This window comes from Muscardinus avellanarius, assembly GCF_963383645.1.
Source record: "Muscardinus avellanarius genome assembly, chromosome: 5".
Lineage (NCBI taxonomy): Eukaryota > Metazoa > Chordata > Mammalia > Rodentia > Gliridae > Muscardinus > Muscardinus avellanarius.
Window position 1 is genome coordinate 116503353 of NC_137790.1, and position 11447 is coordinate 116514799.

Genomic DNA, 11447 nt, shown 5'->3' on the forward strand with positions numbered 1-11447 from the left:
CCTTCATTTCTGCTCTCCTTGTTCAGCAACGTGAACTCATTATTCTCATCTGTAAAGGGAAAACAGCCACGCCTACCTCGAAGCTGTAATGTACAAGGCCCAGACCCGCTCAATAAATGTTTTCTATGATCGCTGCTGCTTCTCCCTGGGGTTGGAAATTTAAAACTGCAGGTGTTACTACGTGGGATTACAGGTGATTTTGAGTGTGTGCCAGGATGAGACGTGAAAGTTTGCTGTCTTTTTCTCTGACCTGACCTTTATGTGCCGCAGTTGAGTTTATGCCCCACCCCATTTTTGTTGACCTGCCTGGTTTACGTGTTGAGTTATAAGCTAGGGAATGCATGCCGGAGGTCCCCCAACAATTTCTTATCGCCCATTGTACAGTACCAGCTGAAAAGCAGCTAGTTACTGCCCCGACACACCCACCTTCCTTCCCAGTGTGTTTGCGGTCCCCCTCCTGTGGAGAGGTCTCTCCCAACCTTCCTCTTCGGGGGTATTTACTGCCAACAGCTGGAGATCTAATGGCCACAAAACTGTTGTGGAAGATTCAGGTCACACAGAAATACTTAGTATCATGGAAGATACAGTGTATTTGGGAAGATACAGAGCGGAAGATGTCTATTATGTGGAGATACAAGGTATAGCTCAAGTGTGCAGAGTACTTGAGGCTGTAAATTCTGAGGGTGGGGTGGGAAGAGGCCTGGCAAGCGTGGAGCTCATACAAAAGGTCACCATGAGCCCTGCGGATCCCTGTGGCTCCGCTCTTGTGTCCTCTAACCCACCTCTTTGGTGGTTTAACTCCACCTGTTTGGTTAATTTCCCCAGAGCTTTGCCACTTAGCTCAGTTACCTTGGATAAGTTACTTACCATTTTGTGCCCTGGTTTCCTCCTCTGTAACCTGGAGAAGATAATATTATCCAGCTCATAGTTTGTGAAGATGAAATGATGCCTAAAACACATCTATTATAGCATCTGACTCTTAATTCAGTAAGTAATTAATGCTAATTATCTTTATTAGTACTACCTGTAAATCTGCTAAGCTTTTAATTTTTTTTTTATTTTTATTTTTTTTGCACTGGAGATGGAACCCAGGGCCATTATACCTCTGAGCTATACCTCCATGGCCTATTTTTCATCCCCTGTTTTACGTGGTGTGTGTGTGTGTGTGTGTGTGTGTGTGTGTGTGTGTGTGTGTGTTACTTAGGGTGGAACCCAGGGGCTTTTCTACCTCTGGGCTATACTCCCAGACCTATATTATATTTTATTTGGAAACAAGGTTTCACTAAATTGCTAAGGCTGGCTTTGAACCTGTGCTAACCTCTTGTCTCAGCCTCCCAAGCTCTGGGATTACAAATTTGTTCCACCACACCCAGCTCTTTCATTCCTTATTTTGAAAAAGGGTCTCACTGAGCTGCAAAGGGCCTCACTAAGTAGCTGAGACTGTCCTCAAACCGTGATCCTCCTGTCTCAGCTTTCTAAATGCTGGGATTACAAGCATGCACCACTACACCCGGCTTTCAACTTGTGTTTTAAATGGCCATATTTAGGACCAGTTCTATCTTCTTTCTGTGGTTTCAGCATCAATTGTATACTGAGTTTGTTGATGTTCAGCCTACCACATGTAATGAGTTTATGTGCATTTATATTTTTCCAAAGAGATGGTATGGGTGGGTGCACGTAGCTGTTGCTTGGTTTAAGGGTGGATGTGGTAATAAGAATTTTCTTTTTGAGGTCACTTCTTGTACTTCATTTAATAGATCTCAAGAAATCTGTTCTCTCACCTAGTTGAAGAGGCGATATTGATCACGTGCAGGGCCTCATGAAGTGCTGTCTTACCGTTTTAATTAGATGTTCAGTCTCATAGTATCTTCAGTGGGAAAAAAAAGTTAAAAAAAATTAGACCGTCAGGATGCCAACAGTGGAGTGAAGTGGTCGAAATTTGTAACAAGTTATTTATTTATTTACTTATTTATTTATTTTCTGTGGCACTGAGGATTGAACCCAGAGGCATTCTACCTCTGTGCTAAACCCTCAACTCAATTTTATTTTTTATATGCATGCAAGGTCTCGCTAAGTTGCGGAAGACCTCACTAAATTGTCAAGGTTGACTTAGAACCTGTGATCCTCTGGTTTCAGCCTCACAAGTACTGGGATTACACGTGTGCACCACCACTCCCAGCTCTTTGTTTATTCATTTGCAGTATATTTTCATCTGATTTTCAATATGCAGGAAATAATAAAAACAAATGTTTAAGATGTAAGATGCACAGTGCTGATTAGATTAATAAAGTCTTATAGCAGTTTTAAAAATAATTTTTAGTTTTGGTAAGTACTGGGGATTGAACCCTGGAACATTCTGCCTCTGAGCTACACCACCAGCCCCTTTTATTTTTTGTATTGAAACAGGGTCTAGCCAGGTTGCTGAGAGCCTTGCTAAGTTGGTGAGGCTGGATTGGATCCTGTGATCCTCCTTTCTCAGCCTCTCAAGTACTGGGATTACAATCATGCACCAGCATGCCCAGCTAATGTGTGTTTTAAGTCATGGTACTTAGATGAGTAGAAATTTGTGAAATATAATAGTTTTTATGACCTGAATGGTTTGCTAAGATCAATCAGAGATTCTTGTTCCAGATTCTGGGATGATGTCACAGAGGCCATAAACCTGAGCATGTTGGGCTAAGTTTACGTGCGTTTATATACACATGTTCTTCCAGGGACTGTTCACAACTATGTCATATTACTTAAGCTTGGGGATTCTGAGATGTTAGGAACTTATCACCTGGTAGAGAAAGGTTAGTGCTGCTTTATCTAGTATAATGTTTGAATGCATCGGGAAATCCTTTAGACCTTGCAGTGCATTCCATCGAGTGCTCTCTTGGAAGGACAGGTTGGATAGGAGTGCATTCTCTTGGCTGTTATCCCTCTCATTCATGCCATGTGGGTCTCTAAAGTTCCTGGACCCTCAGTCACTGTAGCCCTTTCCCAGGCTGATGGTCTTGGCACCATGCTGAGCCCTGACCAGACCCCAGGCTACTTTGCAGCCATGTCATCTATTAATTGTTGGCCCTTTGCTTTGTCATTTGGTCCTTTCTGGCTGTCACTTTTCATGTTGGTTGTTTCTGAGAACGGGTCGTTGGTCAGCACGCCAGCCTTCCCTCCAGTCGGCACCTAATTCCTCACCGGATCAGGTCTTTTGTTTGGACTTGCATGGAACGAGGCAGTCATCGAGGTCCTGGGTCTTGCTGGAGTGCAGCGTGTGGACTCAATGGCAGCCATCCTTGGGCTCAGGGGTCATTTCATTTTCTGTTTGGATTTGCAGTTGAGTTCTAGAGAATCTGTGGGCAAGATTATGACCTGGGGTAAGAGAAACCGTCTGTGAGGAACCCTAGGTCCCGTGGAGTTGTCAGAGATTCAATACAATTTCCTTTCTCTAAGGGGAAAGTTTAACTCTTTGCATTTCAATTAAAACTGACATGTGTTTACTTTTGCAAGCTCCTGGAATAAAATATGGGGAAAAGGCAGTGAAGCTTCAGGCTCTCCATCTCTGGCCTCCTGACTGCGACGAACGTTTCATCTGATGTCTCTCTCGGTCACCAGGTCGCCCCCAACGATGAAGCGGTGGTGACGCTGCTGTGTGAGTGGGCCGTGAGCTGCAAGCGGTCGGGCAAGCACAGGGCCATGGCCGTGGCCAAGCTCCTGGAGAAGAGGCAGGCGGAGATCGAGGCTGAGGTGGGTCCGCCCGCTGTCCTAAGTATCAAATGCTGTAACATAGTATTTGGAGGAGGGTGCTTTTCTCTGACCTTATTTATTGCCTTTTTTTGGTTTGTTCTCTTGAGAAAAATAAGAGAGTATATACAGATTTACCTAAGGAGAACTTTATAGCAGGGTCCCTCTAAGTTGATATAGCTAGTAATTTATGTGTGTGTTTGTTTGATACCAGATATCAAACCCAGGGGCATTCTACCTTCAAGCTATACCCTCAGCCCTATTTTCTTCCTTCCTTCCTTCCTTTCTTTCTTTCTTTCTTTCTTTCTTTCTTTCTTTCTTTCTTTCTTTCTTTCTTTCTTTCTTTTCTTTTTGAAGCAGGGTCTCACTAAGTTGCAGAGGGCCTCCCAAGTTGCTAAGGCTAGCTGCAAACCTGTGATCCTCCTGTCTCAACTTCCCAGGTATTGAGATTTTAAGTGGGGGGCCACAATGCCTGACTAGCAATTTGTGTTCTGGACTAATTAAGAAATGCATCTTTTAAGCCGGGCGTGGTGGCACATGTCTGTAATTCCAGTTCTTGGGAGGTTGAGACTGGAGGATCTGGGCTTGCTACTTAGTGAGGCCCTCTGCAACTTAGTGAGATCCTGTTTCAAAATAAAGAATAAAAAATAGGGCAGGGGTTATAGCTCGGAGGTAAAATGCTCCTGGGTTCCATCCACAGTACCACAAACACAAACAAAAACAAAACAAAAAAACAGAGAAATGCATCTTTTAAAGTAATGCTTTAACATTTATCTGATTTAAAACAATAAAATCTCATTTTGTGAGATTGAGTTATATCACATACACACGAACAAGTGTATGTAAAGTATACCAACTTTTATTTACTTATTTAATTTTTTTTTTTTTATGGTGGTACTGGGGGTGGAACCCAGAGGCTTTCTACCTCTGGGCTATACTCCCAGACCCATTTTATATTTTATTTGGAAACAGGGTCTCACTGAATTGCTGAGAGCCTCACTAAGTAGCTGAGGCTGGCTTCGAACCTGTATGATCCTCCTGTCTCAGCCTCCCAAATACTGGGATTACAAGTGTGCACTCCATACCCTGAATTTACCAAGTTTTATGATGATTAAAGCAATATTATGTTTTAGTGCTTATGGCAATACTTTCTTGAGGCAGTTTTGATTGTGTGAGATTATAGATACTAATTTGTATTAGTTTTTGATACTATGTTCTAGTTCTAGAACAAGCCAATAAAGCTTCAGATTTAAATTTTAAGGGACAAAACAAAGCTAACTTCATTGACACTTACTTGGTGAAAGGGAAGTTCTTTTTTTTTTTTTATTTTGGTATTACTGGGGTATTGAACCCAAAGGTGTTTAACCTCTGAGTCACACCTCCAATTCTTTCTTTCTTTCTTTCTTTCTTTCTTTCTTTCTTTCTTTCTTTCTTCCTTTCTTTCTGTACTGGGGATGGAACCCAGGGGCATTCTACTTCCAGTATACACACCCAGCTGTATTTTTTTAAATTCTTTATTTTGAAACATGGTCTTACTGAGTTGCAAAGGGCCTCACTAAGTAGCTGAGGCTGTCCACGAACTGTGATCCTCCTGTCTCAGCCTCCCAAATGCTGGGATTATTAGCGTGTACCATCACACCCGGATTTATTTTATTTTATTATTATTATTTTTTGAAACAGGGTCTTACTAAGTTGCTGAGACTGACCTCAAACCTGCAATCCTCCTGTCTCAGCCTCTCCAGCACTGGTACTACAGGTGTGCACCACCATGTGTGACTTGGAAGGGATGTTTTCTAAGTGAGCCTTTGGTTTTGCCTGCAATCCTTGCTGGGCTGACCACAGGGAGCTTGTGTGTGATCTCAGGAGGCCCTCAGCTTCTTTTATCTGGACAGCTTCCTGGCCTCGAGCCTCTCTCTGTTTCCTGTCTTGGTCTCCACTGTCCTCTTTACAACAGCTAAAGTGGTCTTTTGGAAACGTGGCTAGGGCACAGTGTCCTCTACTAAAACTCTCCTGGCCGCTCACCTGGCTTGCACAGCCTCCGGTCGTAACTCCAGCTCTAATCCCACTTTTTCTTTCCTTCCCGTTCCCAAACTCACTTTGATTTTGGTGCCTTGGGCGGCAGATTCTGCTCGCTAGTTTTTGCCTGCTCAGCTTCGCCCTGACATTCCCAGTTAGGAAGCGTCATCTCCTGTGCTGCGTCACCTCCCAGGAAGGCCTGCCACTGCTCTGGGATGTGAAGCCGCCCTTCCCTAGCACACCTCGCTCGCTGGGTGCACAGTCACCTCGCTACTGTGTGAGGTGCTCAGCACCTGCCCTTCCCTTTGGATTCAGCTGGGTTGCAGTGGGCTGCCTGTCCTGTTCACGGTCAGTTTCAGAGCATCCTTCAGCATACAGAGTGCTGGGAAGATGTCTCTGAGCATGGACAGATGTCTAGCTGGCTCTCTAATACACCAACTTCCTGTGAAGTTTTCAAAAGATGAAGTGGGAAGAACAGACAGGTGCAGTGGTCCCCACCTGTAATCTCAGTACTTTGGAGACAGCAGGATCGAAGGTTTGAAGCCGGCCTCTGCAACTTAGTGAGGCTTTAAACCTAGCAAGACCTTATTTCCAAATAAGAAATAAGATTGGGTTGGAGGGATACCTCAGAGGTAAAATGCCTCAGGTTTCCATCTCCAGTACCACAAAAACAAAGAACAAACAACTATCAAAAAAAAAAAAAATCAACAAAAAGATAAAAGCTGGCATGGTGGCGCATGGTTGTAATGCCGGCATTCAAGAGGTTGAGACAGAAAGATCATGGTTTGCAGCCAGCGTCAGCTACTTAGTGAGGCCCTTTGCAACTCAGTGAAACCTGTTTCAAAATAAAATATATAAAATAGGGCTGGGGGGTGTAGCTTGGAGGTAGAATGCCCCTGGATTCCATCTCTAGTACTGCAAAAAAAAAAAAAAAAAAAAAAAAAAAAAAAAAAAAAACCCACAAAGAATCCCAAACCCCAAAACAAACCCCCAAACCCAAAAAACAAAAACAAAAACCCAAGCAAAACAAAACCAAACAAAAATAACACCTAAAAACAAAAGCAGAAACAGAAAGAATATTTTGATAGGCATCTCTTTCCTCCTGTTGGGAAAGTTAGGTTCATCAAAAACAAAAGCTCAAAGCTGGGCATGGTAGTGTACACTTGTAAACCCAGTACTTGGGAGGCTGAGACAGAAGGATTGCAGGTTCGCGTCCAGCCTCAGCCACTTAGGCCCTCTGCAACTTAGATCCTGTTTCAAAATAAAGAATAAAAAAATAGGGCTAGGGGCGTAGCTCCAAGGTAGAATTCCCCTACGTTCAATCTCCAGTACCATAAACACGCACGCACATGCACACACACACACACACACGTACACACGTGCATGCAAAAAAAGGATAAAAAGTAAAAAAAACTCCCATTGACATTGTTGAAATTGGGGCTTGAAGGTACTGATGTTCAGATATAAACAAATGGCCTGTTGCACAATGTGCAAATGAGGAAGAGCCTTTCATGGTTTCTCTCTATACATTATAAATAGACCATCTGGGGGGTGAATTGCAGTGAATGAACTTTAGTAACTACAGCTGAATTTCTCCAACATATCGTTGTTCTTTCTAGATTTTCTTCTTCCTCTTTTCTTTTCTGCTATGGAGACTGAACCCAGGGACATTTGGACATTCTACTTCTGAACTACATCCTCAGCCCGATTTCCTTTTTTATTTATTTTTTATTTTATTTTTTATTTTTATCTTTTTGATGATACTAGAGGTGGAACCCAGAGGCTTTCTACCTCTGGGCTGTACTCCCAGACCCATTTTATATTTTATTTGGAAACAGGGTCTCACTAAGTTGCTGAGAGCCTCACTAAGTAGCTGAGACTGGCTTCGAACCTGTGCAATCCTCCTGTCTCAGCCTCCCAAGTGCGGGGATTATAAGCGTGCGCCACCACACCCGGCCATTTTTTTTATTTTGAAATAAGGTCTTGCTAAGTTGCCCAGGCTGGCCTGGAATGTGTGATCCTCCCATTTCAGCCTTCCATGTGTTTGTTTTTTTGCAGTTTTGGGACTTAACCCAGGGTTCATCCCCAGCCTTATTTTTTTTTCTTTATTTTGAAATAGGGTCTCGCTAAGTTGCGGAGGGCCTCACTAGGTGGCTGTAAACCTGCAAACCTTCTGTGTCAGCCTCCCAAGTACTAGGATTGGCATGTGTCACCATGTCTAGGTGATCTTATTGGTGAAGTATGTTGAATAAGTGAGAATCTGAGAAGAATTATGTTTACTTTCTCACACTTCCAAACACACTTTTAAATGGAGTCTCTGACAAAAACACTCAAGCACACATAAAAACAGTCTAATTCAGGAGCATGTGCCGAATTATTGCGAAAAATCCGCTTAAACACAAGCTACTTGAAAATCCAGGCAACCTCAGGTTGCTTTTATTAATTTTGCCCAGGGTGAAGGACTATTCTATTGGAGTGTGCTGTGTATTCAGTTGGTGCTCATAAATTGTGTGTAGCATTTACAGTTCCCATGGATGGTATTGTATACAGGGTGTTCTTTTAAATCAAATGAATTTTTCTGGGGGTAGTTCTCTCCAACTTATAGAAACTTTATTCACCTATGTGCGTGGTTTTCAAAGAAGTACGGAAATATCAGTTAGCTTTTACGTGATTCATATGAGAATGCAAGTGTTAATTTTCAAAACCTAACAAATGCACAACCTGTTGCGAAGTTTCTCATCCTCTATAACTAACCGTGCTTATTTCTCATCTGCAGAGATGTGGTGAATCAGAAGTCCTGGACGAGAAGGAGTCTATTTCTTCAGCTTCTCTTGTTGGATCTAGTTTGCCTGTTTTTCAGAATGTTCTGCTAAGGTTTTTAGATACACAGGCCCCTTCATTGTGTAAGTAAATAAAGATTATTCCAATTATTACATGGAAAAAGAGATCTCCATTTTTAATTATCTTTCCTCGGTTGGTCAGTAATATGGAGAACTTGGATAGAGTTGCTTATTCTCTTTATTTTATTTGTTTCATATCTTGGCTCTTTGGTGTCTGCTGGTCTTTTGTCTGTATTATATTATCTCTATGAATTTCCACTTCATGTTTCTGTGTGGAGAATAAAACGCATGAAACGCACCACACATATTTGCTGTACTTCATAGGAATGAGCAGCTAAGACTAGAAATTTCAATATTTAATACTGTTTTCAAAACTTGGTGTTTAGACAGTGGTTGAAGGGAGTTAAGTATAATCTGTAGTCACGTAGCTAGGAACGGGTAACTAAACCAATATGTTTTTAAGCAGATGACTTCTCTGTGTTGCTTGGCAGAGCATTTCTAAATTTTGCCCAAACAAGCTCTCATCATTATGAAGATTCGAGTCCAAGTATAGCCAGAGTGTTCCATAAACCCCTTCCTTATTTATATCTTGTCAAAAGTTCTTGGCACTGGATATAATGAATGTTTCTTAAACAAAATTTAGTAGCATTTTCCCAGTGGAAGCTTTTATGCAATTTAAAAATCAGTCAAGCGTCAGATACTTGGAAATTTTTAGCTTTTAATAACTTAACAATTAAGCCACCTCACTTTCTTATATTTGGTATGCTAATTTCTCCTTTCTGGATTTTTCTTGCCAAAATAGAGAAGCTAAGGTACTGTGACATTTATCTGCATATTGTCACTTGGAACTTTCACTTTTTTTTTCTAAATTCCTGACTTTCCCATCCTTGCTCTTAAAAAAGGGAAGAAAATTAACCATCTTTTACAACCAGGACCTGTGACAAGGAAATAATTTAGAAAGACGGCTGGCCGGTTCACTGAATACCTCTTTGAGATTTGTGTCATCTCAGGCTATTTTTATGCCTTTTTGTTGTTGTTACTTGATGTTGAACCTAGGGGCATGCCACCTCTGAGTTCTATCCCCAGCCCTTTCTGTTTTTTATTTTGAAGCAGGATCTCGCTAGGTGGTTGATAGTCTGGCTGAATTGCTGAGGCTGGTGTCAGACCTGGATCCTCTTGTCTCAGCTTCCTAGGTACTGGGATTACAGGCGTGCACCATCACGCCCAGCTTATTTGTCGTCTACTTGTATTGTTGGTGGGGAGTTGAGGGTATGTGGAATGAACAACCCCTAGTCGAGTGGTACCATGGGTGGGCACTTGTGAAAAAGTCACTTGGGTGAACAATACAGTCATAGCATTATCCTGAGGTTTTTATATGAGAAAATATAGGAAAGGGTCCTGTAATAGACAGAGATGAAGCAGCAGAAAAATGGCTGAGGGTGAGGAGTGATGGTCGGGAGGGAAGGGGTGGGAAGGGAAAGAGAAGCATGGGAGAGAAGTGGAGAGGAGCCAGGCACGACCAGCGCTGCCTCCGCGTCTTCCGACAAGTGGCTGGTTTTGGGTTGAGTAGGATCTGGTGCCAAGGTCCTTGGCGCACACTTGTAATCCCAGCATTCGGGAGGCTGAAACCGGAGGATCACAGTTTGTGGACAGCCTCAGCTACTTAGTGAGGCTCTCTACAATTTAGTGAGACCCTGTTTCAAAAAGAAATAATACAAAAATAGGGCTGGGAGTATAGCTCAAAGGTAGAATGCCTCTGGGCACAATCCTTAGTACCCCAAAAATGCCCACAAAAAAGTCCCAGAAAACAAAACAGAACAAAAACAAACAAACAAAAAACCCCAGAGAAATGCAATAATTGAGGTGATCCCCAAGAACAAAAAAATATCTGCTCCCAACTCCAGGAGGTGCACAGTGGCTCCTTGCTTTAAGCCCTCCCAGCCCTTCTCCCTTTGCACTTTGGGAAAACCTCTTTCTGTGCCTCCGCTGGTGCTGGATGGGTTCTGCTGTCTGGGAGAGCTGCTGTGCTTGCCCGAGGAGAGGCTGCTGGCCACTGAGCAGGAGAGGATGACAGCAGCCTGTCAGTCGCTCAGGCTCAAGGTCTAGGGAGCCAGACTTCATGCTCTCTGGACCTGTCTGCTTGTCTCCGGTTGGCATTTGTGAATACGATGATTCCAGTGCTTGAGCTTGGCAGGTTTAAGTCTTAAAATTTTACAGATATGAAGCTTCAGAGTGCAGTTGTAAGTATATTTGGTGCTACTGGGGATTGAACCTAGGGGTAGTCTATCTTTGTGTTACACTTCTATCCCTTTAACCCCCCCCCCCCAACAGGATCTCACTACCTTGGCAAAATGTTAAGGCTCTTCTCGAATCTTTGATCCTCCAGTCTGAGCCTTTCTACTACTGGGATTACAGTTGGTTGCCAACATGGCTGGCAAAATTATGAATTTTTACCGAAAACCACAGGGTTCTATCTCTGTGTACTTTTGTTTTACTTTCCCCCTTTTTTTTTTTTAATTTAAGTGGAATCCACTGTATTTTTTTTTTTCAAGTACCTTTTGTTTTGGTATTGGAGATTGAACTCAGAAGCATTTTACCTCTGAGGTATACCCCAGCCCTATCTATCTATCTATCTGTCTGTCTGTCTGTCTGTCTCTCTGTCTATTTATTTATTTATTTGGTCTTGGAACCGGGTCTAAGTTGCTGAGAATTTTGCGAAGTTGCTGAGGCTAGGCTTGAACCCGTGATCCTCCCGTCTCAGCCTCCCAAGCCCCTGGGATAACAGGCATGCACCACCATGCCTGGCTTCAAATACCATTTTAATTTGGTTTTATTGTGTCATTTCCTTAAAAAAAAAAAATTCCC

The 11447-nt window shown here is 42.6% G+C and overlaps 1 protein-coding gene across 3 annotated transcripts in view; it reads left to right on the forward strand.

Annotated features, from left to right (window-relative positions):
* Nucleotides 1–11447, forward strand: part of MED12L (mediator complex subunit 12L) — a gene marked incomplete at both ends in the record, with an annotated part of 383094 nt that overhangs the window by 112989 nt on the left and 258658 nt on the right. For all 3 annotated transcript variants that reach the window (XM_080695435.1, XM_080695436.1, XM_080695437.1), the window contains 2 exons: nt 3598–3729; nt 8519–8645. In XM_080695435.1, coding sequence (XP_080551561.1) covers nt 3598–3729; nt 8519–8645 — 259 coding nt within the window. The remainder of the gene's footprint in view (nt 1–3597; nt 3730–8518; nt 8646–11447) is intronic.